General features: G+C 44.7%; 1 protein-coding gene across 1 annotated transcript in view; it reads right to left on the bottom strand.

Moving 5' to 3' along the window:
• LOC115461883 (WD repeat-containing protein 41-like) overlaps window positions 1–27,129 on the bottom strand; it is a gene marked incomplete at its 5' end in the record, with an annotated part of 110,182 nt that overhangs the window by 50,178 nt on the left and 32,875 nt on the right. The window contains 4 exons of the mRNA XM_030191943.1: window positions 2,956–3,066; window positions 5,087–5,149; window positions 7,645–7,756; window positions 18,187–18,249. Coding sequence (XP_030047803.1) covers window positions 2,956–3,066; window positions 5,087–5,149; window positions 7,645–7,756; window positions 18,187–18,249 — 349 coding nt within the window. The remainder of the gene's footprint in view (window positions 1–2,955; window positions 3,067–5,086; window positions 5,150–7,644; window positions 7,757–18,186; window positions 18,250–27,129) is intronic.

Genomic DNA, 27,129 nt, shown 5'->3' with positions numbered 1-27,129 from the left:
ACTGAAAAGTATTTCAATCTCTAAGTATTGTCTAATGTATGACAAATTAGTCAGATTTTGAGGAATTTATAAGCTATGGAACCAACTGTTTAGAGGGCCAGCACAGAAACTGTGTAGGAAAAGAATCTGGTTCATTTCAATCAAGACTGTTGTTTATTCCTACAACAGCTGAAGCAACTTGAGAAGGAAATGGTAGAAGAGCAAGCAGGATGAGGATAAAGAGAAATGTAGGATAAATACCAATGTGATAAAGTCTAAGATGCATTTTATTAGGAAGAGCTTAAAGGAAATTGAGAATCATCACCAACAGTTGTCAGATTGACTAACAAGCAAAGATAAAGAGAAGTTCTTCAACATTTCAAAGCACTTATCCTTACAAAGTTCCATACATTACTGTGGAACTTTGTAAAGGCTAAGTGCTTTGAAAACGAGCCCCATAGCATTCCTTTTTCTATGGATGATTTTACAGTTTATTAATAAAAACAGAATAAAAAAAAAAAAACTTTATTAACTAGTCTCCCTACCCTTTTACCTATAGTTTTTAAAACTTGAACCATAGCATACAGCATTAACACATAGCCTCTAGAAGGCACAGCAGGGCCTAGTTCAGTTTTCATTCAAAAAAGAAGCAAGCTTTATTAACTAATTTACATAGTGTGCAACTCTTTTCCCCATAATTTTAACAAACTTTCTTCTAGAGGCAGAAACTTAACTGTAACAGCCAAGAGCATTAAAAAGAATAGTAGCAGGGAATAAACTTTGTCTTAAAAAAAAAGTTACTTTCTGTTCTTTGCTTGGAAGAGAGGTAGCAGTGCTCCTGACCTGAATCAGATGTTAATTAAGGTGTGAGGAAGGTAGACTAGCTGCAAAGGTTACTAGGTCAACCTGATTCCTGTGTTAGCTTCAAAAGGTCTGTTTGAAGCATCCCCCTTAGAATCAAACTATTAGAGAGGAAAGGTGACAGGTCCCAGGAAACTTTCTTTCTGAGATGCTCTGAGAGAAGAGGACATTTCTCTGGGTAAATGAACATTTTTTGTACTCTGTCCTTTGGTGATTTAAAGATTGGGGTTTATTGATAGGCAGTTAGAATTTTAAAAAAGCAAACTTTATTAACTAGTCTCCCTATCCTTTTCCCATAGTTTTTAAAACTTGAACCACAGTATACATTAACAGATAGCCTCTAGATGGCACATCAGGGCCTAGTTCAGTCTTCAACAGGCTTCTGCTGGGAAAAAGATCCTTTAATATGTCCAGTTATCCTGGGCTGTCTCTAAAGTTGATGGACTCTCCTACTAGAGACGGGGTTAAGACTGACGGGGTTAGAACTGACTATGTAGTGACATATTTATTTTAATGTTTTAAGATTAATTTGTAAAATTTGTCCATATTTGGAGAAACAGGGTTTTCTCACCACTACTCATTCATTGATGAATGGTTAAGTGAGATTACTGTAATTCATTACAATAGGGACTTTAGCAGGGGTGAAAAGGCAGCAACTGGTGCAGAGACACGAAATGGAACAATAATTACATCTCTCCTGTCTTGTGTAAACTGCTCTGACTGTTGCTGTGCTCTAGAATAAAATTCTGTAGAACTAGAGGATATGAAATGAGGTTGAAGGGGGGCAGACTCAAGAAAAATGTCAGGAAGTATTTTTTTCATGGAGAGAGTGGTGGATACTTGGAATGCCCTCCCGCGAGAGGTGGTGGAGATGAAAACGGTAACGGAATTCAAAAATGCGTGGGATAAACATAACGGAATTCTCTTCAGAAGGCATTGATCCTCAGAAGCTTTGCGGAAATTGGGTGGCAACACTGGTGGTTGGGAGGCGGGGCTAGTACTGGGCAGACTTCTACAGTCTGTGCCCTGAAAATGGTAGATACAAATCAAGGTCAGGTATACATATAAAGTAGCACATATGAATTTATCTTGTTGGGCAGACTGGATGGACCGTACAGGTCTTTTTCTGCCGTTACCTACTATGTGGAGGAGTGGCCTAGTGGTTAGAACACTGGTCTTGACATCCAGAGGTGGCCGGTTCAAATCCCACTGCTGCTCCTTGTGATCTTGGGCAACTCACTTAACCCTCCATTGCCTCAGATTGTGAGATCTCCTGGGACAGAGAAATATCCAATGTACCTGAATGTAACTCACCTTGAGCTACTACTGAAAAAGGTGTGAGCAAAATCCAAATAAATAAATATGTTACTATCTTTGGTTTACAGAGGACAACCTCTTTACTTAGATAAATTGATCAAACATAATCCAATCAGAAGACTATATTCTTTGCAACAGGACTTCTTGAAGTCACCCCCACTGTTAGCTATGTATTGGACATCCACAAAGGAAAAATCTTGTTCCTACATAGGGCTATGGCTTTAGAATAAGTTCTCAAACAAGCCAAAAGGAGAATGTCAACAGTGTATAGTTTAGGGAAAAAAATCAAAAGTTTGTTTTTTGTGCTAGCCTTCGGAAGCAAGTGCTGATAGAGGGGAGGTAGGAAGACAGGAGAGTATTCTGCTACATAAATTGTGTATTTTAAGATGTATTTTGTCATGATATGTTTTGTGATTATCAATATATCACTGGGATCTACCGTAATACTATTGGTGATTTGGAGGAATATTATTTTGATGTATTTACCCCCCATCTTTTCAGTAGGCCAAATGAGAATAAATCAAGTTATCTTATAAGCATACTTGCTCAAGTTTGTAAATGTACAGAGACTCTACTTTCACAGAGCCAGCAAAACTCTACTAATTCCACAGTGACATAAATCTAGTAGCATTTTATACATTTTTCATTCTAAATTCCACCTTGAAAGTTTAATAACTTAAAAAGAATATTTCCCGTCACTTGTGTACGTGTACTTAAGATAAATTCTGTCTAAAACATAGTTTTGTGTAATGGCTAATATGTTCTCTGTAGATCTATTTACACACTACACACTCTTACCATTGACATTTACCAACGAGCGAATATTATCTTGGTGGGCAGAGAGACATTTCACCTCATGGATATCCCAACTGTCAGAATTATCTGTAGGTATCAGCAGCTTGAAAATGACTAAGAAGAAAGAGAAGTTAAATTAAACTTTGCATAACAGCAGAGTACACAGTATTTCCCTGTTGAAAGCAATTCTTACCTAATAGAGAAGTACAGATAGACCCTCTGGCCAAGTAAAGGGAAGGGAATCCATTAGAATATCTGCAACATCTGCACATCTTTTTTGTGCTCCCAAGCACAATCTTTACACTGTAGTTATTTGTATTAAATGTTCTAAAGGACAATAACTCAGTTGGATTAAGATGTGCAAATCAACTTTTTAATTCATCTGTGCTGCAGCTGCATATGAGATTCATAAACCAAAAAATGGTGCCAACTGCTTTTTTTTTAAATATGCTTTTGGAGAGTAGAAGTTTTGCACTATCAGTACCAGTAGGCTGACATGTGTGCCTCAAATACTACTAATCTCATCTCTTATAGCCAATTAGTCATTACAAATATGCTCACAACAAATAGACAGCAGTAAGAAAAAGAAGCTGTTCTTCACAGAAGCATTTTCTACCTCTACCTCTCCATGGTCCAACTGTACCAAACTACACAATGAAAGAAAAGGTAGGGTGAGAGCAAAATAAAGAACAAGCAGCAAAGAAAAGGAGAAAGCAAATGAGTAAGGGAAATGAAAAATGAGGCAGAAGAGAGAAAGAATAAAGGGGTAAGGGGGAAGATAAAGACCACCAATCAACCTCAAAGTCAAGATTAATTGATGAAGGCCCATCAGTAGTCAAAAATGAGGGGAGGTGGGGATGAAAATCTGAGCTAAGCACAGAGGAAGGAGGGAGGTAATGCTACAGAATCAGTCCTGCAGAAAGTATGAGAAGTTGTGCAAGGGAAGGAGGAGGAGAAGGGGAGGAAGGATGGTTAAGAGGGCAGTGGCAAGGGAAAGCAGTGAGACAGGAGAAGACATTTAGGAATGAAAAAAAAAGTATGAACGTAACATAAATTACCTTAAGTATACATAGTGCTACCAGTTTCTTTTCCTTTCCTTTGATGGTCACAAGAATCTGTATATTGGTGTGTACATGGTAATTTGTGGCACTATCAAATGTACCAGAAAATAATTGACAGGAATTCTTACCTACTTCCCAGCTATTCATACAGTGATCAAGTCTGACAACTGTAAATTCTTTTATGAAAATGCAGTCAGATCAGAAATTTCATGCCTACATCTATCAATAGGATGAGAAATACTAAAGAAATGGCAGGGCTAATTTGTTAGACTACTTCTGGTGATCCAGTATATTTGTGTATCGGGTTGACTCAACACATTTAGTGGATGTAAAGTAGAGAGCTCAGACCATTGATGTACCCAAAATGATTACAAACCAGAAGTTACAATTAGGGTTACCAACTACTATGAATGATATAAATGCATAGGAATCCCACATTCTGAAACAAAATGCTTCACAAACAAGAACTTATTAGTCAAGGTGTCTGCTTACCCTAGTAACCTGAGATTTCACTGTGCAAAATAAATAAACTGTGTTTAGAGTTTTTATGAACAATTTATGGCTCATATTACATATAACCTCTGGGTCAAATCTTTCCAGTTCATTGCTACCTGTTGAGTTAGGAACCAAAGCAAATTTTAAGCCTCAGTTCTTCCAACATGGCCAACTACTAAGCAATTCACTCTCCATTCAGTTAGTACTAGTTAAATCATAGACTCATGAGCAATCTGTATGTGTGTGTAGTGTAAAAGCTGGTGGACAATGAGGCTATGAACTTCTGCTGTAATGAACAATGCTGATTTTTATAGTTTACATGGCACCATGAATAACAAACTACCTTTCAGCGTCCCACAGATTTAAAAAAAAAAAATGTGTTAATGCTTTTTATTTTAGTAAAATACTATATATGAAAGACACATTTTTCCTTCATTATATAAAATTCCTAATGTATAAAGCTGGAAATATATAACCATTAGTACATAACCACAGTTTGCGTCCTAATCACACAATTTATAGCCAAAGTGGCAGGTTAAATATCAGGACTGCAGCATGGTAAGAGTGAAAATACTCACTTAGATCTTTGCCTATGGCTGCTGCTATGCAGTTTTTAGGTAATTCAATCAAATTGCTGATACCTTCAAAACAAAAATGATAAAAATGAAAACCTAAATCTGTTTTCTTTAGAAAAAAATAATAGAGTTGAATAAGCCACTAAGAACATAATATATACAGAAAGAGAGAACATGATGCCAAATTATAACTACAATGACCATTTTGGCTGCTATTCGTCTTCTTATTGCTATACTGCAGACCTTACTGGGATTCTGAATTTAGCTCTTGCATCTCTATCACCAAGAATCCTCTAAGCTTAACACACGCTTTCTTGTGTTACTGCCCCATATCTCTGCAACTAGGACACTAAGGAAGTAATACTATAAATTGGTGCCTAGACGTAAGTGCCACTTATATACAAATGCTTCTTATCGTTTCCTCCTAGGAATATCACTCCGTTCACTGTGTAAATCTCTCTTACCTGCAACCTTCTCCTCCACTGCTAACTCCAGGCTCCGTTCCTTTTATCTTGCTGCACCATATGCCTGGAATAGACTTCCTGAGCCGGTACGTCAAGCTCCATCTCTGGCTGTCTTCAAATCCAAGCTAAAAGCCCACCTTTTTAATGTTGCTTTTAACTCCTAACCCTTATTCACTTGTTCAGAACCCTTATTTTATCATCCTCACTTTAATACTCCTTATACCTGACTGCTCAATCTACTATATCAATTAAGATCTTTACTGTAATACCACTGTATCTCTCATTCCGGAAGTGGCGATTGTCATGACGGAACAATGTAAGCCACATTGAGCTTGCAAATGGGTGGGAAAATGCGGGATACAAATGCAAGCAATAAATAAATAAATAAATCCCCCTAGAACTACAAAAGCTGTCAAAATTCCAGGTATTATATTTGAAATACCTTCTGATTTCTACTGCTTTAGCGTATCTATCTGCCAGTACCTCTCCATATGGATACACTAAAGCAGTAGCAAATCAGAAGGTGTTTAAAATATGACTGTTTTTGTAGTTCTAGGGGGTTGATGATAATCCTAAGAGGAAATGATAAGAAACGAGAAAGAAAAGGATAACTTTGAAAATGATGTGTAAAAACTGATTATAGCCTTATAAAATCAATCACCTAGAAGCCACTATTGTAAGAAAGACACCAATGTGATTGTAACCAGTGAATCATAATTCAGTGATAATCACTGGGAGCTGAATATACTTATACTCTTTTCAGAATGGACAAGATAAAAAGGGGGAATGATGAGTTTTATAGGGTAGGGACAAAATAAAAGCCACTGAGATTCAATGTGAGCAAGTGGTATGGGTTGCCTTGAACATACCTAAGAGATCTACTATCATTTTGCATCTTTCCTGACTCCATGTACGAATTCTGAATATTTTTACTGCAGTAATTCTTGATTGCCTATGTCCAGGTTACCCTTGCTGTACACTGCCTTGGATGAATTTCTTCAAAAAGGCAGTAAATAAATCCCAATAAATAATAATATAATGTAGGTGTGAAGGGGCATCTTCAATATGTCTAAATCCGATTTTGGACATTTTGTTGAAAACATCCAAAAATCAAGTCCTGAACATGGCCATTTTCAAATCAGAAAAATGTCTTATCTTTTTGTTTCAAAAATGGTCATTTCCTAGAAAATATGTATATTTTTTGTGCTCAGTATGTTTTACTTTTGTGACCATTAAAAAAAAATGTCCAAGGGAAAAACGCACAAAAACAAGCCATTGAGACGTCTGGTGTGGATCAACATTTTTAGTAGACTGGCACCACAGACATCCCAGCAGAGCAGTGGGGCACCCTAGGGGGCACTGTGGTGGACCTCACATAAAAGCAATGTACGGCTAACCAGTCTATATGTTCGCTATGGGATGCAAGAAGGGTCCCAGCAATGAAGCTGACTTGTGTATATTAAAATTGATGGTAAGGAGGCTTTTTAGTAAGCCATAGGGTAAAGCTGTAAGCTGATGTGTACCACACCAGTATAACATTAAAAGGTCTGAGGCAGCATAAGGGACCCATGACTGACTGCCTGGTAATTTTCTGCATCAGTCCCCTATCCCCAACTTGACTTGATCTGATTGCCAACCCACCCCAACCCCAACATAACCAGACCCAAAGGTAGCCAAGCTGATAACTCCCTCCCCCTAGACAAAGAGTTAACCACCTCAACCACCCCTCACCTCAACAATACCTGGTGGCCTAGCAGCCATGAAACACTCCACCATGACCCTGACATTAAAAACAAAAAAAGTATCACTGGTAGTCTGGCGTACCCTCCTATCTTCTCAGATATCTCCTCAGACAGGTAGGAGTGATGCCCACTCACTCCTACCTCAGGCGTCAACATGATTCAAAATGGCGGCACCTGATTCCTGTCTATGTGTTGCAATGCACCACTATGGGTCACTCTATCACATAAGGCACTCTTTAATTAAACAAAGAATCACAGGTTTAAAATATTTAAGTAGATATTGTAATATTAATTCTAAAGATCATTTCTAAGAACTAGGATCGTAACTGAGACAGTCAATTACATTTACACTTACCTGAATCTGTAAAGTGACTGGTTTCAGAGACAAGTTCTAACTTCCTGTTCCACATACGCAGCTCACTCCCACCAGACAACCATAAGTCCAGTCTTTGAAGAACAGTCAAACACTAGAGAGAAAGAAATGCAAAACTAAAAATGTACTGTTTGGTCCAGATTTCAGAGATTCTTCTTTAGATAAATTAGTTCAGCTATGGAATAGCTGTTTTACTGAAACACTGGAAGTTATTGCTAGGGTTACCATATGTCCGGATTTACCCGGACATGTCCTCTTTTTGAGGACATGTCCGGGCGTCCGGACGGGTTTTGCCAGTCCGCCCGTTTGTCCGGATTTCTGGACAAACGGGCAGGCGGGCCTATCCTAGCCTTCCCTTACTTACTATCTACTGCCCTGGTGATCTAGTGACTTCTTCGGGGCAGGAAAGAGCCCCCTCTTTCCTGCCCGGAGCGCTGCCCTTGACCTGCATCCTGTTGCTGTGACGGTCTCGAGATTCAAAATGGCCGCCGAGAGTTGAAGCAGCCTCGTGAGACTTCAACTGTCAGCGGCCATTTTGAATCCCGAGACTGTCACAGCAACAGGATGCAGGGCAAGGACAGAGCTCCTGGCAGGAAAGAGGGGGCTCTTTCCTGCCCCGAAGAGGTCACTAGACCACCAGGGCAGTAGATAGTAAGTAAGGGGAGGGGAGGGGAGGGGGAGGGCAGGGGACTTTGTAACAGGGGGCGGGGTGAGGATGTGAAAGGGGTGGGGTGTGGGCGGGGCAGGGGGCGGGACATGTGTCCTCTTTTTGAGAGGACAAAATATGGTAACCCTAGTTATTGCACCAGTTAAGAAATTAAAGGAGCCCTTTTACTAATCTGTGGCAAAAAATGGCCTTAGCGTGTCCTCATGTGGGTTCTTTCCTGCGAACTAAGGCCATTTTTAGCATAGAGGTACAATGGCTGATTTTCAGAATATTCCATTAATGGCTACAGGCTAATTTTCCCATTAGTGTGTGTGCCCCTACTGCTACCTATTTTGTAGGCAGTAGGGACTCATGTGCTAAACCTACGCTAATCAGTTACTGTGCAGCAATGCCGATGTGCTAAACAATTTGCATAGACACACCCACTCCCCACCCCAAAACACACCCCATGCCCAATTTGCATAGACACACCCACTCCCCGCCCCCAACACACACCCTGCGCCCAAAAATAATTAATTTTTAGCACATGGGTAGCACGTGCATATGGCAAAATTACCTTAAGATGCCATTTTCTGCTGCAGTAAGCATGTGTTAGTGCTTACTGCAGGTAAGTAAAAGGGTCCCTAAAAGTTATGGATAGATTTTAATAACCCCTGGTTTCATCCAGGATTGAATTTATTAAAACAGAAACATCAACTAGACTAATGAGAAAGCTGCAATCTAAGGAAGACAGAGAGTGATGCAAGGATCATATCAAGACTTACAAGACGTTATCGTGGAGACTAACTGTATATTCCAAATCAGCTTGATACCTCCCTAACTAGGCCCAATGAATTAATCCAGCAATTAAGATATGCTACTGGGTTCACAACAGGTTCAGGTGGGCATAAACCTTACTCCATAATTATTCAGTGATCTTTTTACTTTGATACTGTTTATGCTTCTTTTCATGAAGGTTTGTGGGGAAGCTCCAGGGGATCCTAAATCTGAATCTATAATCCTGTGGTCAAGTGAGGATTTTACAACCCACAACCAGGAGGAATGGAGGACTGGTACTCACTCTCAGAGATAATAAAAACTCCGAAAACAAATCTGTAGCAGTGTTTACTTTACTTTACCAAGAAAATATATTCCGCTCACACCTCGAAAGCATCGAAGCAGATTACATTACAAAGAGAATCAGTGACACTAGGATAACAATTACATAGTATGGTAAAAAAACGTTACATAGGGCACTGATAGTGCACTGGAACAACAACATTGTAAGGAAAAACATAGTGTAGTAAAAACATTGTTATGTAGTACAATGGTGGTACACTGAGGTAGTGGGTGGTTGCACAGTAAGGTCATACATCGTTTACTGAATAGAGACATTTTAAGCAATAGCAGTAGTGTGGCATAGGAATGTAGGGTCCAGTTCTTTTAATTAGGGTCCAGTTCTTTTAAATAGCTTATTTAACTAGTTGTATTTGGGGGTCAATTTATAGGACTGTGAAGATACATGTGTTTTAAACAGCACAGATTTTAAGGCTTTACAAAACCAAGAATAGCAGTTAATGATGAGTATGGGTTAACTTCTCATGAGATCAGCTGAAAATTTTGTGAGAGGAAAAAAGCCTCAGAATGTTCGTAAGCACCCCACTTTTTTCTGATATCGTCACATTCAATCATTGGTATAAAAAACTTCCTATTCAATTTTTGATAAATGAACCTGAGGGGGAACCGACAACAGCAGTTAATGAACCTGCTAGATAGCAAGTTTATAAATTATCTAACTTTCCATTTGTAAATCACTTATTTGGCAGACTGACCTCATGCGATTCATCCTAGAAGCGGATGGAGTCAGAATTCACCATTTTCCAAGATGGTGGTGCTGAGACAGGAGCTACTGGGCCTTGCTACTGGCTTTTGAAGGTATGCCGGGGGGGGGGGGGGGGGGGGGGGTCTGGAGGGTGCCGCTAGACACCCAAGAAATGGTTTTATACCTGGCAAGGCGAGGAGAGGCAGATCAGGGGGAGGGTTATTCAAAGTTGTCAAATCAGAAGAGGATTGTGAAAAATTACAAGAAGACCTTACGAGACTGGGCGTCCAAATGGCAGATGACGTTTTATGTGCGGAAGTGCAAAGTGATGCATGTGCAGGTCTTTTTCTGCCGTCATCTACTATGTTTACTATGTTTACATGTGGAAAGAGGAACTTGAACTATAGTTATGTGATGTAAGGTCCCATATTAGGAGTCACTGACCAGGAAAGGGATCTAGGTATCATCGTCGATGATACGTTGAAATCTCAGCTTAGTGTGCAGCAGCAGCAGCGGCTAAGAAAGCAAATAGAATGTTAGGTATTATTAGGAAAGGAATGGAAAGCGAATGCTACATACCTGTAGAAGGTATTCTCCGAGGACAGCAGGCTGATTGTTCTCACTGATGGGTGACGTCCACGGCAGCCCCTCCAATCGGAATCTTCACTAGCAAAGTCCTTTGCTAGCCCGCGCGCACCGCGCATGCGCGGCCGTCTTCCCGCCCGAAACCGGCTCGAGCCGGCCAGTCTCATATGTAGCAAAAGAGATACAAGGGAAGACACAACTCCAAAGGGGAGGCGGGCGAGTTTGTGAGAACAATCAGCCTGCTGTCCTCGGAGAATACCTTCTACAGGTATGTAGCATTCGCTTTCTCCGAGGACAAGCAGGCTGCTTGTTCTCACTGATGGGGTATCCCTAGCCCCCAGGCTCACTCAAAACAACAACCATGGTCAATTGGGCCTCGCAACGGCGAGGACATAACTGAGATTGACCTAAAAAATTTACCAACTAACTGAGAGTGCAGCCTGGAACAAACAGGGCCCTCGGGGGGTGGAGTTGGATCCTAAAGCCCAAACAGGTTCTGAAGAACTGACTGCCCGAACCGACTGTCGCGTCGGGAATCCTGCTGCAGGCAGTAATGAGATGTGAATGTGTGGACAGATGACCACATCGCAGCTTTGCAAATTTCTTCAATGGAGGCTGACTTCAAGTGGGCTACCGACGCAGCCATGGCTCTAACATTATGAGCCGTGACATGACCCTCAAGAGCCAGCCCCGCCTGGGCGTAAGTGAAGGAAATGCAATCTGCTAGCCAATTGGATATGGTGCGTTTCCCCACAGCCACTCCCCTCCTATTGGGATCAAAAGAAACAAACAATTGGGCGGACTGTCTGTTGGGCTGTGTCCGCTCCAGATAGAAGGCCAATGCTCTCTTGCAGTCCAATGTGTGCAGCTGACGTTCAGCAGGGCAGGAATGAGGATGGGGAAAGAATGTTGGCAAGACAATTGACTGGTTCAGATGGAACTCCGACACAACCTTTGGCAAGAACTTAGGGTGAGTGCGGAGGACTACTCTGTTATGATGAAATTTTGTGTAAGGGGCCTGGGCTACCAGGGCCTGAAGCTCACTGACTCTACGAGCTGAAGTAACTGCCACCAAGAAAATGACCTTCCAGGTCAAGTACTTCAGATGGCAGGAATTCAGTGGCTCAAAGGGAGGTTTCATCAGCTGGGTGAGAACGACATTGAGATCCCATGACACTGTAGGAGGCTTGACAGGGGGCTTTGACAAAAGCAAACCTCTCAAGAAGCGAACAACTAAAGGCTGTCCTGAGATCGGCTTACCTTCCACACGGTAATGGTATGCACTGATTGCGCTAAGGTGAACCCTTACAGAGTTGGTCTTGAGACCAGACTCAGACAAGTGCAGAAGGTATTCAAGCAGGGTCTGTGTAGGACAAGAGCGAGGATCTAGGGCCTTGCTGTCACACCATACGGCAAACCTCCTCCATAAAAAGAAGTAACTCCTCTTAGTGGACTCTTTCCTGGAAGCAAGCAAGATGCGGGAGACACCCTCTGACAGACCCAAAGAGGCAAAGTCTACGCTCTCAACATCCAGGCCGTGAGAGCCAGGGACCGGAGGCTGGGATGCAGAAGAGCCCCTTCGTCCTGCGTGATGAGGGTCGGAAAACACTCCAATCTCCACGGTTCTTCGGAGGATAACTCCAGAAGAAGAGGGAACCAGATCTGACGCGGCCAAAAAGGAGCAATCAGAATCATGGTGCCTCGGTCTTGCTTGAGTTTCAACAAAGTCTTCCCCACCAGAGGAATGGGAGGATAAGCATACAGCAGGCCCTCCCCCCAATCCAGGAGGAAGGCATCCGATGCCAGTCTGCCGTGGGCTTGAAGCCTGGAACAGAACTGAGGGACTTTGTGGTTTGCTCGAGATGCGAAGAGATCCACCAAGGGGGTGCCCCACGCTTGGAAGATCTGGCGCACCACTCGGGAGTTGAGCGACCACTCGTGAGGTTGCATAATCCTGCTCAGTCTGTCGGCCAGACTGTTGTTTACGCCTGCCAGATATGTGGCTTGGAGCACCATGCCGTGACGGCGAGCCCAGAGCCACATGCTGACGGCTTCCTGACACAGGGGGCGAGATCCGGTGCCCCCCTGCTTGTTGACGTAGTACATGGCAACCTGGTTGTCTGTCTGAATTTGGATAATTTGGTGGGACAGCCGATCTCTGAAAGCCTTCAGAGCGTTCCAGATCGCTCGCAACTCCAGGAGATTGATCTGTAGATCGCGTTCCTGGAGGGACCAGCTTCCTTGGGTGTGAAGCCCATCGACATGAGCTCCCCAGCCCAGGAGAGACGCATCCGTGGTCAGCACTTTTTGTGGCTGAGGAATTTGGAAAGGACGTCCCAGAGTCAAATTGGACCAAATCGTCCACCAATACAGGGATTTGAGAAAACTCGTGGACAGGTGGATCACGTCTTCTAGATCCCCAGCAGCCTGAAACCACTGGGAAGCTAGGGTCCATTGAGCAGATCTCATGTGAAGGCGGGCCATGGGAGTCACATGAACTGTGAAGGCCATATGGCCCAGCAATCTCAACATCTGCCGAGCTGTGATCTGCTGGGACGCTCGTACCCGCGAGACGAGGGACAACAAGTTGTTGGCCCTCGCCTCTGGGAGATAGGTGCGAGCCGTCCGAGAATCCAGCAGAGCTCCTATGAATTCGAGTCTCTGCACTGGGAGAAGATGGGACTTTGGATAATTTATCACAAACCCCAGTAGCTCCAGGAGGCGAATAGTCATCTGCATGGACTGCAGGGCTCCTGCCTCGGATGTGTTCTTCACCAGCCAATCGTCGAGATATGGGAACACGTGCACCCCCAGCCTGCGAAGTGTCGCTGCTACTACAGCCAAGCACTTTGTGAACACCCTGGGCGCAGAGGCGAGCCCAAAGGGTAGCACACAGTACTGGAAGTGACGTGTGCCCAGCTGAAATCGCAGATACTGTCTGTGAGCTGGCAGTATCGGGATGTGTGTGTAGGCATCCTTCAAGTCCAGAGAGCATAGCCAATCGTTTTCCTGAATCATGGGAAGTAGGGTGCCCAGGGAAAGCATCCTGAACTTTTCTTTGACCAGATATTTGTTCAGGGCCCTTAGGTCTAGGATGGGACGCATCCCCCCTGTTTTCTTTTCCACAAGGAAGTACCTGGAATAGAATCCCAGCCCTTCTTGCCCGGGCTCGACCGCATTGGCGCTGAGAAGGGCGGAGAGTTCCTCTGCAAGTACCTGCTTGTGCTGGAAGCTGTAAGACTGAGCTCCCGGTGGACAATTTGGAGGTTTTGAGGCCAAATTGAGGGTGTATCCTTGCCGGACTATTTGGAGAACCCACTGATCGGAGGTTATGAGAGGCCACCTTTGGTGAAAAACTTTCAATCTCCCCCCGACCGGCAGGTCGCCCGGCACTGACACTTGGATGTCGGCTATGCTCTGCTGGAGCCAGTCAAAAGCCCGTCCCTTGCTTTTGCTGGGGAGCCGAGGGGCCTTGCTGAGTCGCACGCTGCTGACGAGAGCGAGCGCGCTGGGGCTTAGCCTGGGCCACAGGCTGTCGAGAAGGAGGATTGTACCTACGCTTGCCAGAAAAGTAGGGACCAGTCTTCCTTCCCCCGAAAAATCTTCTACCTGTGGAGGTAGATGCTGAAGGCTGCCGGCGGGAGAACTTGTCGAATGCGGTATCCCGCTGGTGGAGATGCTCTACCACCTGCTCGACCTTCTCTCCAAAAATATTGTCCGCACGGCAAGGCGAGTCCGCAATCCGCTGCTGGAGTCTATTCTCCAGGTCGGAGGCACGCAGCCATGAGAGCCTGCGCATCACCACACCTTGAGCAGCGGCCCTGGACGCAACATCAAAGGTGTCATACACCCCTCTGGCCAGGAATTTTCTGCACGCCTTCAGCTGCCTGACCACCTCCTGAAAAGGCTTGGCTTGCTCAGGGGGGAGCGCATCAACCAAGCCCGCCAACTGCTACACATTGTTCCGCATGTGTATGCTCGTGTAGAGCTGGTAAGACTGGATTTTGGCCACGAGCATAGAAGAATGGTAGGCCTTCCTCCCAAAGGAGTCTAAGGTTCTAGAGTCTTTGCCCGGGGGCGCCGAAGCATGCTCCCTAGAACTCTTAGCCTTCTTTAGGGCCAGATCCACAACTCCAGAGTCATGAGGCAACTGGGTGCGCATCAGCTCTGGGTCCCCATGGATCCGGTACTGGGACTCGATCTTCTTGGGAATGTGGGGATTACTTAGTGGCTTGGTCCAGTTCGCAAGCAATGTCTTTTTTAGGACATGGTGCAAGGGAACAGTGGACGCTTCCTTAGGTGGAGAAGGATAGTCCAGGAGCTCAAACATTTCAGCCCTGGGCTCGTCCTCCACAACCACCGGGAAGGGGATGGCCGTAGACATCTCCCGGACAAAGGAAGCGAAAGACAGACTCTCAGGAGGAGAAAGCTGTCTTTCAGGAGAGGGAGTGGGATCGGAAGGAAGACCCTCAGACTCCTCGTCAGAGAAATATCTGGGGTCTTCTTCCTCTTCCCACGAGGCCTCACCCTCGGTGTCAGACACAAGTTCACAGACCTGTGTCTGCAACCGTGCCCGACTCGACTCCTTGGAGCCACGTCCACGATGGGGGCGTCGAGAGGTAGACTCCCTCGCCCGCATCGGCGAAGCTCCCTCCGCCGACGTAGTCGGGGAGCCCTCCTGGGAGGTGGCCGCAGTCGGCACCGCACGCGGTACCGACGTCGGGGACCTCACCCCGGGCGATGGGCCAGCCGGCGCCGCGCTCGACGGTACCGGAGGCACAAGCACCGCCGGTACCGGAGGGGTAGGGCGCAACAGCTCTCCCAGGATCTCTGGGAGAACGGCCCGGAGGCTCTCATTCAGAGCGGCTGCAGAGAAAGGCAGAGAGGTCGATGCAGGCGTCGACGTCAGAACCTGTTCCGGCCGTGGAGGCTGTTCCGGGCTGTCCAGAGTGGAGCGCATCGACACCTCCTGAACAGAGAGTGAGCGGTCCTCTCGGTGCCGATGCCTGCTGGGTGCCGACTCCCTCGGCGACCCAGAGCTCTCGGTGCCGACGCGGGGAGGAGACCGGTGTTGATGCTTCCTCGGGGCCGAGGCCGAAGGAGGTCGATCTCGGGGGGGCTGTACCGCAGGAGCCCTCAGGGTAGGGGGAGACTCACCCGAAGGCTCACCGCCACCAGCAGGGGAATGGACAGCCCTCACCTGCACTCCAGACGATGCACCACCGTCCGACGACATCAGCAGACGAGGTCCCGGTACCACCGACGTCGATGCAGTCGCCCGATGCCTCAGCGCCGATGCAGAGACTCGATGCCTCGATGCACCCGATACACTAGCAGCCGAGGAAGAAGGTCTGGACGCTGACGACGTCGATGCACTCGATGCCCCCGGTGCCGATGCCGACGAAGAGCCCGAGAACAAAACGTTCCACTGGGCCAATCTCGCTACCTGAGTCCGTCTTTGTAACAGGGAACACAGACTACAGTTCTGAGGACGGTGCTCGGCCCCCAGACACTGAAGACACGACGAGTGCCTATCAGTGAGCGAGATTACCCGGGCGCACTGGGTGCACTTCTTGAAGCCGCTGGAAGGCTTCGATGTCATGGGCGGAAAAATCACGCCGGCGAAATCAAAATCCGAAATGACGAAAGTGAGCACCAAAACTTTAAGGGAGAAAAATCTCGACCGAGGCCGAAAAGAGGCCTACCCCGACGACGAAAGAAAACTTACCGGGGCAAAATCTGAAAAATACGGGAAGGGGCAAACGAAACCCGAGAGGGCTTCCGGAGCACTTCCCAAACAGTTTTTAAAGATTTTCCGAAGAAAAAACACGTCAAAAAAGGACGCGCGAGGTCGACTTTCCGGGGCTCGACACGGCGAAAACACTACCGTACCGAGTGCGGACGAAAGAAGACTGGCCGGCTCGAGCCGGTTTCGGGCGGGAAGACGGCCGCGCATGCGCGGTGCGCGCGAGGGCTAGCAAAGGACTTTGCTAGTGAAGATTCCGATTGGAGGGGCTGCCGTGGACGTCACCCATCAGTGAGAACAAGCAGCCTGCTTGTCCTCGGAGAAAACAAAAATGTTATAATGCCTTTGTGTTGCTCCATGGTGCAACTGCATCTCAAATACTGTGTGCAATTCTGGTCCCCACACCTCAAAAAAAGATATAGAGGCATATTTTCAAAGCACTTAGCCTTCCAAAGTTCCATAGAAACCTATGGAACTTTGGAAGGCTAAGTGCTTTGAAAATATGGATAATAGTGACATTAGAAAAGGTACAGAGAAGGGCGACGAAAATGATAAAGGGGATGGGACGACATCCCTATGAGAAAAGGTTAAAGTGGCTATTGCTCTTCAGCTTGGAGAAAAGATGGCTAAGGGGAGATACGATATAGGTCTATAAAATAATGAGTGGAGTGGAATGGGTAGATGTGAATCACTTGTTTACTCTTTCCGAAAATATAAGGACAAGGGCATGCAATGAAGCTACAAAATAGTAAATTTAAAACGAATCAGAGAAAATATTTCTTCACTCAACATGTGAATAAACTCTGGAATTCTTTGCCAAAGAATGTAGTAAAAGCAGTTAGCTTAGTGGAGTTTAAAAAAGGTTTGGATAGCTTCCTAAAAGAAAAGTCCATAAGCCATTATTAAGATGGACTTGGGGAAAACCTACTGCTTATGATAAGCAGCATAAAATGTATTGTAATGATTTGGGATCTAGCCAGGTACTTGTAACCTGGATTGGCCACTGTTTGAAACAGGATACCTGGCTTGATGGACCTTTGGTTCTGTCCCAGTATGGCAACACTTATGTTCTTATGAGGGGCCAGAAGACTACCAGTTCATTTTCTTTTTATGTCAGGTGTGTTGACGTTTTTTTGTTTGTTTGTTTTGCGGGGGGTGGGGTCGGATTGGTTTGGTTTGGGGGTAAGAGGAGGATCCAATAGACTACCAGTGAAAAGGGGCCTTGACCTTGTGACTTCAATTTTCCTACACATTGATTGCTTTACCTTGGCAATAATTTTTGCAGAAAGCTCATGTTAGAAGCCATGTGGAAAGTTCTGCATTGACCCTTTAGTTAGCACTCAATGAGAAGTCTGACATTTATAAGGTATGCAAGCTTTTGATCTACATAGGTCAACAGCTGGCACCCTTACCTATAATGGGTAGCACCAGTACCTATAATCTTATACATTAAAGCTTTCAAAGGAAAATACTAGGTCCACAAAGATTTTACTCTACACCCATCACCTCAAACCTCCCCTTTTAAAGACAATAAAAGGAAAGTGACAATAACTCCAATGTAGTAGAACAGCTGCGATATGGCAGAATCAGAGAATGAAAGACAGGAAAACAGGGACAAAACACAAATGAAATATTTTGAAACATGAAACTGTTATTTTAAAATCCACTGAATAATTTTGTTACCAATGTAGAGCCACACACCAGATACTGCTCTCATATGAATACCTTTACTGTAGAATGGAAGTCTGATATCTTCTTAACTTGCCTTCCACTATCACAGTTCCAAATCTGAATGAACTGATTAAGGATCATTATATTTCAATTCTCTATGTCCTATATAGCCCTAATAAAAGAATTTTGATACAAGGTACAAACAAGCTGTAAGCGATACATTTTTACCAAACTAACTTAAATTGAAGCTACTTACCTGTAGCAGGTGTTCTCTGAGGACAGCAAACGAAGTATTCTCACATGTGGGTGATGTCATCTGACGGAACCCAGTGCGGATGCAGCCTAGCGCGTATAGCTTATGAAAGTTCTGATAGTGCCTCATTGCGCATGCTCAGGTGCATTCTCACCTGATGTGCAAGTGCACGTGCCCCAGTAAAATGACATATCTGAAGGAATACACTCCTTGGGGAGATGGGAGGGTGTGTAAGCCTCAGAGAACATCTGCTACAGGTAAGTGACATTGCTTTCTCCGAGGACAAGCAGGCCAAAAGTATTCTCACATGTGGGACTCCTTAGCTACCAGGCTCACTGAAAACAACTCTAGGATAATAGGGACTCGACATACCGAGGACTGAAAGTCAATTAACTAGACTATACACAAATTGGTTAGGAAGGTGCAGCCTGGGATAAATAAAAATTGAGCCTAAGAGGGTGGAGTTGGATTCTAGATTCCAAACAAATCCTGTAGTACTGTCTGACCAAATGGCTGTCACATCAGGTATCTTGCTTAAGGCAGTAGTGAGATGGGAATTTGTGGACTGAAGACCACGTTAAAGCTTTGCAAATCTCCTTGATGGAGGCTGATCGCAAATGAGCTACCAAAGTAGCCATGCTCTGATATTATGTTCCGTGACATAACCTCCAAGAGTCAGCCCAGCCTGGACATAAGCAGGAAATGCAACCTGCTAGCCAATTGGATATTGTGCCTCTAATGATGGCTACCCTAATCTTGTTCGGAGCAAAAGAGACAAAAAGCTAAATGGACCATTTGTGGGTCTTAGTCTGCTCCAGATTGAAGGCCAAGGCCTGCTTGCAGTCTAAGGTATGCAATGCACTTTCACCAGGATGGGCATGAGGCCTTGTAAAAAAATTTTTTTTAAATGTTGGTAGGACAACTGACTGGTTAAGATGGAAGTCTGACATCACCTTAGGAAGGAACTTGGGATGCATACAAAGACTACTCTGTTGTGATGAAACTTTGTATACAGTGGATTAACTGCTAGGGCCTGAAGCTGGTTGACTCTGCGTGCTAAAGAGACCACCACCAAAAATACAGGTCATATACTTCAGATGAAAGGAAACTAACAGCTCAAAGACTGATGGGATGATGATCCCATGACGCAGTAGGATGTTTGATTGGGGGGGGGGGGGGGCCTTTGTCAACAGTTAACCTCACATGAATCAAATAACTAGAGGCTGTTCCGAGATGGACTTACCTCCTACATAGAGAGGTAAGCACCAATTGCACCAGTGCCTCCTGGGCTGACAATGTCCCCTGGATGAGAAGTCTATCCACACGAGCTCCCCATCCGAGGTTGGATGCATTCGTTGTCAACAACTTCTGAGGCAATGGAACTTGAAAAGTTAGTGCTTTGGGCAAGTTCGGCCAAATTGTTCACCTCAGCCAGACTGAAACAACTCTGGTGTGATATGGATGACATTCGCCAGGCTCCCTGTGGCCTGGGAGCACTGGGAAGCTAGAGTCCATTGAGTGCCTCTCAAATGGAGACAAATCATGGGAATGACATGTACCATGGAGGCCACGTGGCTTAACAATCTTAATATCTGTTGAGCTATGACCTGCTTGCAAATTTGTGATGCAAATGCTACTAAGGCATCTGCTCTTGCCTGGGGCAGAAAAGCCAGAGCTTGCTCCATATTGAGCCGGGTTTCTATGAGAAGATAGGGTAGCTGATGAGAAACCCAAGTAGCTCCAGTGCTCAAATGTTCTTAGCATGGTCTCTTGCTTCCCCCTCCTGCGATGTGCTTGTGACTAATGAAGTATCCCGGTAGGGGAAAATGTACACTCCAAGCCTGCACAGCAATACTGCAACCACCGCTAGACACTTGGGGAAGTGAGGCCAAAAGGAAGAACGCAATACTGGTAGGAATGCTTCCTTACTCAAAACTTGAGAGACGTGGAGGGGCATAATCGAACGGAAACGCCTATCTCCATGGGATTTATCTCCGAGAACGGGTCCGTGAAGGGGCAGGCCGAACCGTATTTTCGAAAAAATAGACGTTTTTGAGCTAGGCGTTTGTTTTTTTTTAGCGATAATGGAAACTAAAAACGCCCAGCTCAAAAATGTCCTAATCCGAGCCATTTGGTTGTGGGAGGGGCCACAATTCGTAGTACACTGCCCCCCTGATATGCCAGGACACCAACTGGGCACTCTAGGTCAGTGCGGTGGACTTTAGAAAAAGCTCTCACATGCATAGCTCCCTTACCACGGGTGCTGAGCTACCAACCCCCTCCCCCAAAACCCACTACCCACAAATGTACAACACTACCATAGCTCATAGGGGTGAAGGGGGCACCTACATGTGGGTACAGTGGGTTTTGGAGGTCTCCCATTTACCAGCACAAGTGTTGCAGGTGGGGGGGGATGGGCCTGGCTAAAGTGCACTGCGGTACCCACTAAAAGTGCTCCAGGGACCTGCATACACGCAGGCCTCTAGGACTTGTTGCTGCTGTATAACATTGGCACACCAGTTGACACCTGAAGACTAATCTCTCCAAAAAAGTCCTTTATTGGAATAACCGCGTTTACTCACAGTTAATTGCAGATCAGAGGTTGTGCCCCACTGGCAACGAGTCTCCCTGGTACTGAGATTAGCAGTAGGTTAGAGCTGGCAGAATGCTGTACAATGCCCTCTTTCAGCCACATTCAAGGTAAGAACTAAGTTCTCTAACGTGGCTAACACAGGAAAGGGAACTAAAACTGGCTTACAAAAATGGCCACTACCGCAAGGACTACAACAGGAAACACAACAGGGCACACTCTGACCCAGTAGGCAGGGGGAAAAGCACCATGGGAGAAGAGCCTACCAACTACCAACATCGTGAGACTGTAACACAAGCTAATGAAATCACGGAGCCCAATACCCTACACCCACCACAATACAATGCTGATGTGACCCTGTACTGCACCCGAGAGCCACATCTGACCCAGGGAAAGGCTGTGACAGGATCAAACACATTCTGCTGTCATGGAGGTGGGTACGGCATTTGAGGCTGGCATACAGGCTGGAAAAAAAGTTTTTAAAGTGGGGGTTTTTTTTGGTGGGAGGGGGTTAGTGACCACTGGGGGAGTCCGGGGAGGTCATCCCCGATTCCCTCCAGTGGTCATCTGGGCAGTTCGGGCACTTTTTTGGGACTTGTTCGTGAGAAAAAAGGGTCCAAAAAAAGTGACCCAAAATCGCGGTCAAAACGCCTTTTTTTTTCGATTATCAGCTAAAGATGCCCATCTACTACTACTACTAAATATTTCTAAAGCGCTACTAGGGTTACGCAGCGCTGTACAATTTAACATAAAAGGACAGTCCCTGCTCAAAGAGCTTACAATCTAAAAGACAAGTGAACAGTCAGTCCAATAGGGGCAGTCTGGATTTCCTGAAAGGTAAGAGTTAGGTGCCGAAAGCAGCATTGAAGAGGTGGGCTTTAAGCAAAGACTTGAAGATGGGCAGGGAGGGGGCTTGGCGTAAGGGCTCAGGAAGGTTGTTCCAGGCATACGGTGAGGCGAGGCAGAATGAGCGGAGCCTGGAGTTGGCGGTGGTGGAGAAGGGTACTGAGAGGAGGGATTTGTCCTGTGAACGGAGGTTTCGGGCGGGAACGTAAGGGGAGATGAGGGTAGAGAGGTAGTGAGGGGCAGCAGACTGAGTGCATTTGTAGGTAAGAAGGAGAAGCTTGAACTGAATGCGGTATCTGATTGGAAGCCAGCTGATAACCACGCCCTAGTCCCGCCTCCACCACGCCTCCGACACGCCCCCATCAACTTTATTCGTTACCGCGACGGAGTGCAGTTGGAAACGCCCAAAATCGGCTTTCGATTATACCGATTTGGGCGCCTTTGCGAGAAAAACGCCCATCTCCCGATTTGGGTCGAAATATAGGCGTTTTTCTTTTTCGATTATAAGCAGGATACCGTCCTATGTGGATACAGACATCCTTCAAAGCTAGAGAACACAGCCAATCTTTCTCTTGAATCAGGGGAAAGGAGGGTGTCCAGGGAAACCATCTTGAACTTTCCCCTGACCGGGAATTTTTTCAAGGCCCTTAGGGCTAGGATGGGATGGAAACCACCGATGAATGGTCCAAGTGAGACTCTCCAGAGAACTCTGGCTGGCATAGGGAATCTGCACCTTTGTGTGTACAGAAGAACTGCATCCATTCTCTGAAGGATGTCGATGAACGGTTCTATAAGCAAATTACGAGGAAACCTCACCCGATGCCCAAGCTTGCTCCACATGGGTCGATGTTGACATCAATGCTCAGTAAGTCGCTGGAATCAAAGAGCACTCTACTACTACTACTTAACATTTCTAGAGCGCTACTAGGGTTACGCAGCGCTGTACAATTTAACAAAGAGAGACAGTCCCTGCTCAAAGAGCTTACAATCTAATAGACAAGTGAACGGTCGGTCCGATAGGGGCAGTCAAATTGGGGCAGTCTGGATTCACTGAACGGTAAGGGTTCTTTAGATTGTAAGCTCTCTTGAGCAGGGACTGTCCTTCCCCATGTTTTAACTTGTACAGCGCTGCGTAACCCTAGTAGCGCTATAGAAATGCTAAGTAGTAGTAGTAGTAGGTGCCGAACGCAGCATTGAAGAGGTGGGCTTTAAGCAAAGACTTGAAGACGGGCAGGGAGGGGGTTTGGCGTAAGGGCTCAGGAAGGTTGTATACTTAAAAGAAAGACCCGACACGGGCCGTGTTTCGACACACGAGTCTACTTCAGGGGTCATACAGTGAGATCCAAAACAACGTACAGGACAGCAACCCTGCTCTTCTCTGGGGTTTTAGGCCTTACCCAAGTTGTTTGTGTAGTCAAAGCAAACAGACAAGCTTCTTGCAACGACTTTTGCGATTTTTTGCTACTACAGTCGTTGCCATAATAAAGGTAGAGGTACAGGTAGAGCACAGGTCTAAGGATGTTAAGAACATAAAAATAGACATGATGAGTCAGACAAATGGTCCATCTAGCCCAGTATCCAGTTTCCAACAGTGGCCAAGCCACGTCACAAGTACCTGGCAGAAACCCAAATAGTGGCAACATTCCATGCTACTAATCCTAGGACAAGCAGTATCTTCTCCATGTCTCCCTAACTGGGATAATATTTAACCATCTCTCTGACCTCATATGTACCGTTCTTTATTATGCCGTACTTTAAGGGGCTCATTTTCAAAGCACTTAGCCTTACAAAGTTCCATAGTAACCTATGGAACTTTGTAAGGCTAAGTGCTTTGAAAATACTATGTAATACATAGTATTTTCAAAGCACTTAGCCTTACATTTGAATATCTAGCATGTTCATTTGAATATTTTTTACTACTGTAATTGTCTATTGCTCATGTTTGATTTATTCTTACTGTACACCGCCTTGAGTGAATTCCTTCAAAAAGGTGGTAAATAAATCCTAATAAATAAATAATACAATGTCTGTCTGCAGACTATAGAATTTTCCTCAAGGAACTTGTCCAAACTTTTTTTAAACCCAGATACACTAACCACTATTACTACGTCATATGGCAAAGACTTCCAGAGCTTAACTATTTATTGAGTGAAAAAAAAAGATTTCCTCTTATTTGTTTTAAAAGTATTGCCATGTAACTTCCTTGAGTGTCCCCTAGTCTTTGTACTTTTTGGGTCCATCAAGCCCAGCATCCTATTTCCAACAGTGGCCAATTCAGGTCCAAGCACCAGGCAAGATCCCAAAACAGTACAATATATCCTTTGCTGCCCATTCTAGAAATGAGCAGCAGATCTTCTCCAAGTCCATCCTAATAATGGCCTATGGACCTTTCCTTTAGGAAGCCATCCAAACCCTTTTTAAACCTTACTAAGATAACTGCATTACCACATTCTCTGGAAACGAATTCCAGAGTTTAATATTTTCTCTGGTTTGTTTTAAATTCACTACTTTGTAGCTTCATTGCGTGCCTCCTAGTCCTAGTATTTCTGGAAAGAGTAAACAAGTCATTCATGTCAAGTACTAAGCATGATGTAAATAGGAGCAACAAACACAGTTCGAAATGTCTATATGCGAATGCCAGGAGCCTAAGAAATAAGATGGGAGAGTTAGAACATATTGCACTAAATGAAAAATTAGATATAATAGGCATCTCTGAGACCTGGTGGAAGGAGGCTAACCAGTGGGACACTGTCATACCGGGGGACAAATTATATCATAGTGATAGGGTGGATCGAATTGGTGGAGGGGTAGACTGTATATTAATGACAGCCTTGAATCAAATAGATTGAAAATCCTGCAGGAAACAAAACACTTCTTGGAATCACTGTGGATTGAAATTCCATGTGTAAAGGGGAAAAGGATAATGATAGCAGTGTACTACCGCCCTCCTGGCCAGGATGAATAGACGGATGCAGAAATGTTAAAGGAAATTAGGGACGCAAACAAACTGGGCAACACAATAATAATGGGTGATTTCAATTACCCTGATATTGACTGGGTAAATGTAACATCGGGACACGCTAGGGAGGTAAAATTCCTTGATGAAATCAAGGACAGCTTTACGGAGCAGCTGGTACAGGAACCAACGAGAGAAGGAAAAATTCTAGACCTAGTCCTTAGTGGAGCGCATGATCTGGTGCGGGAGGTAATGGTGCTGGGGCCGCTTGATAACAGTGATCATAATATGATCGGATTTGATATTAGCTTTGAAGTAAGTATACATAGGAAATCAAATACGTTAGTGTTTAACTTTAAAAAAGGAGACTATGATAAAATGAGAAGAATGGTGAAAAGAAAACTTAGAGGAGCAACTGCGAGGGTGAAAAATTTACATCAGGCATGGATGCTGTTCAAAAACACCATCCTGGAAGCCCAGGCCAAATATATTCCACGTGTTAAAAAAGGAGGACAGAAGACCAAATGACAGCTGGTGTGGTTAAATAGTGGGGTGAAGAAAGCTATTAGAGCTAAAAGAAAATCCTTCAGAAAATGGAAGAAGGAACCGACTGAAAATAATAATAAACGGCATAAGGAATGTCAAGTCAAATGCAAAGCGCTGATAAGGAAAGTTAAGAGGGACTTCGGAAAAAAAAAAGATTGCATTGGAGGCAAAATCACATAGTAAAATTTTTTTTAGGTATATTAAAAGCAGGAAGCCGGCAAAAGAATCGGTTGGACTGCTAGATGATCAAGGAGTAAAAGGGGCGATCAGGGAAGACAAAGCCATAGCGGAGAGATTAAATGAATTCTTTGCTTCGGTCTTCACCGAGGAAAATTTGGGTGGGATACCGATGCCGGAAATGGTATTCGAAGCTGACGAGTCGGAGAAACTTAATGAATTCTCTGTAAACCTGGAGGATGCAATGGGGCAGTTCTACAAACTGAAGAGTAGCAAATCTCCTGGACTGGATGGTGTTCATCCCAGAGTACTGATAGAACTGAAAAATGAGCTTGCACAGCTAATGTTAGAAATATGTAATTTATCCTTAAAATCGAGCATGGTACCGGAAGATTGGAGGGTGGCCAATGTAACGCCGATTTTTTAAAAAGGTTCCAGAAGAGATCCTGGAAATTATAGACCGGTGAGTCTGACGTCGGTGCCGGGCAAAATGGTAGAGGCTATTATTAAGAACAAAGTTACAGAGCATATTCAAAAGCATGGATTAATGAGACAAAGTCAACATGGATTTAGTGAAGGGAAATCTTGCCTCACCAATCTACTACATTTCTTTGAAGGGGTGAACATGTGGATAAAGGGGAGCCGATTGATATTGTGTATCTGAATTTTCAGAAGGCGTTTGACAAAGTACCTCATGAAAGACTCCAGAGGAAATTGGAGAGTCATGGGATAGGAGGTAGTGTTCTATTGTGGATTAAAAACTGGTTAAAAGATAGAAAACAAAAAGTAGGGTTAAATGGTCAGTATTCTCAATGGAGAAGGGTAGTTAGTGGGGTTCCCCAGGGCTCTGTGCTGGGACTGCTGCTTTTTAACATATTTATAAATGACCTAGAGATGGGAGTAACTAGTGAGGCAATTAAATTTGCTGATGACTCAAAGTTATTCAAAGTAGTTAAATCGCGGGAGGATTGTGAAGAATTACAAGCGGACCTTATGAGACTGGGAGACCAAATGGCAGATGATGTTTAATGTGAGCAAGTGCAAAGTGATGCATGTGAGAAAGAGAAACCTGAATTATAGCTATGTCATGCAACGTTCCACGTTAGGAGTTACGGACCAAGAAAGGGATCTAGGTGTCGTCGTTGATGATACGTTGAAACCTTCTGCTCAGTGTGCTGCTGCGGCTAAGAAAGCAAATAGAAGGTTAGGTATTATTAGGAAAGGAATGAAAAACAAAAATAAGGATGTTATAATGCCTTTGTATCGCTCCATGGTGCAACCACACCTCGAATATTGTGTTCAATTCTGGTCGCCGCATCTCAAAAAAGATATAGTGGAATTAGAAAAGGTGCAGAGAAGGGTGACGAAAATGATAAAGGGGATGGGATGACTTCCCTATGAGGAAAGGCTAAAGCAGCTAGGGCTCTTCAGCTTGCAGAAAAGGTGGCTGAGGGGAGATATGATAGAGGTCTATAAAATAATGAGTGAAGTTGAATGGGTAGATGTGAAGCATCTGTTCACGCTTTCCAAAAATACTAGGACTAGGGGGCATGCGATGAAGCTACAATGTAGTAAATTTAAAACGAATTGGAGAAAATCTTTCTTCACTCAACGTGTAATTAAACTCTG

This window comes from Microcaecilia unicolor, chromosome 2 (assembly GCF_901765095.1).
Source record: "Microcaecilia unicolor chromosome 2, aMicUni1.1, whole genome shotgun sequence".
In the NCBI taxonomy this organism is placed as follows: domain Eukaryota; kingdom Metazoa; phylum Chordata; class Amphibia; order Gymnophiona; family Siphonopidae; genus Microcaecilia; species Microcaecilia unicolor.
Note: the sequence above shows the minus strand (reverse complement) of the source record. Positions and strands in the feature narration are given on the sequence as shown.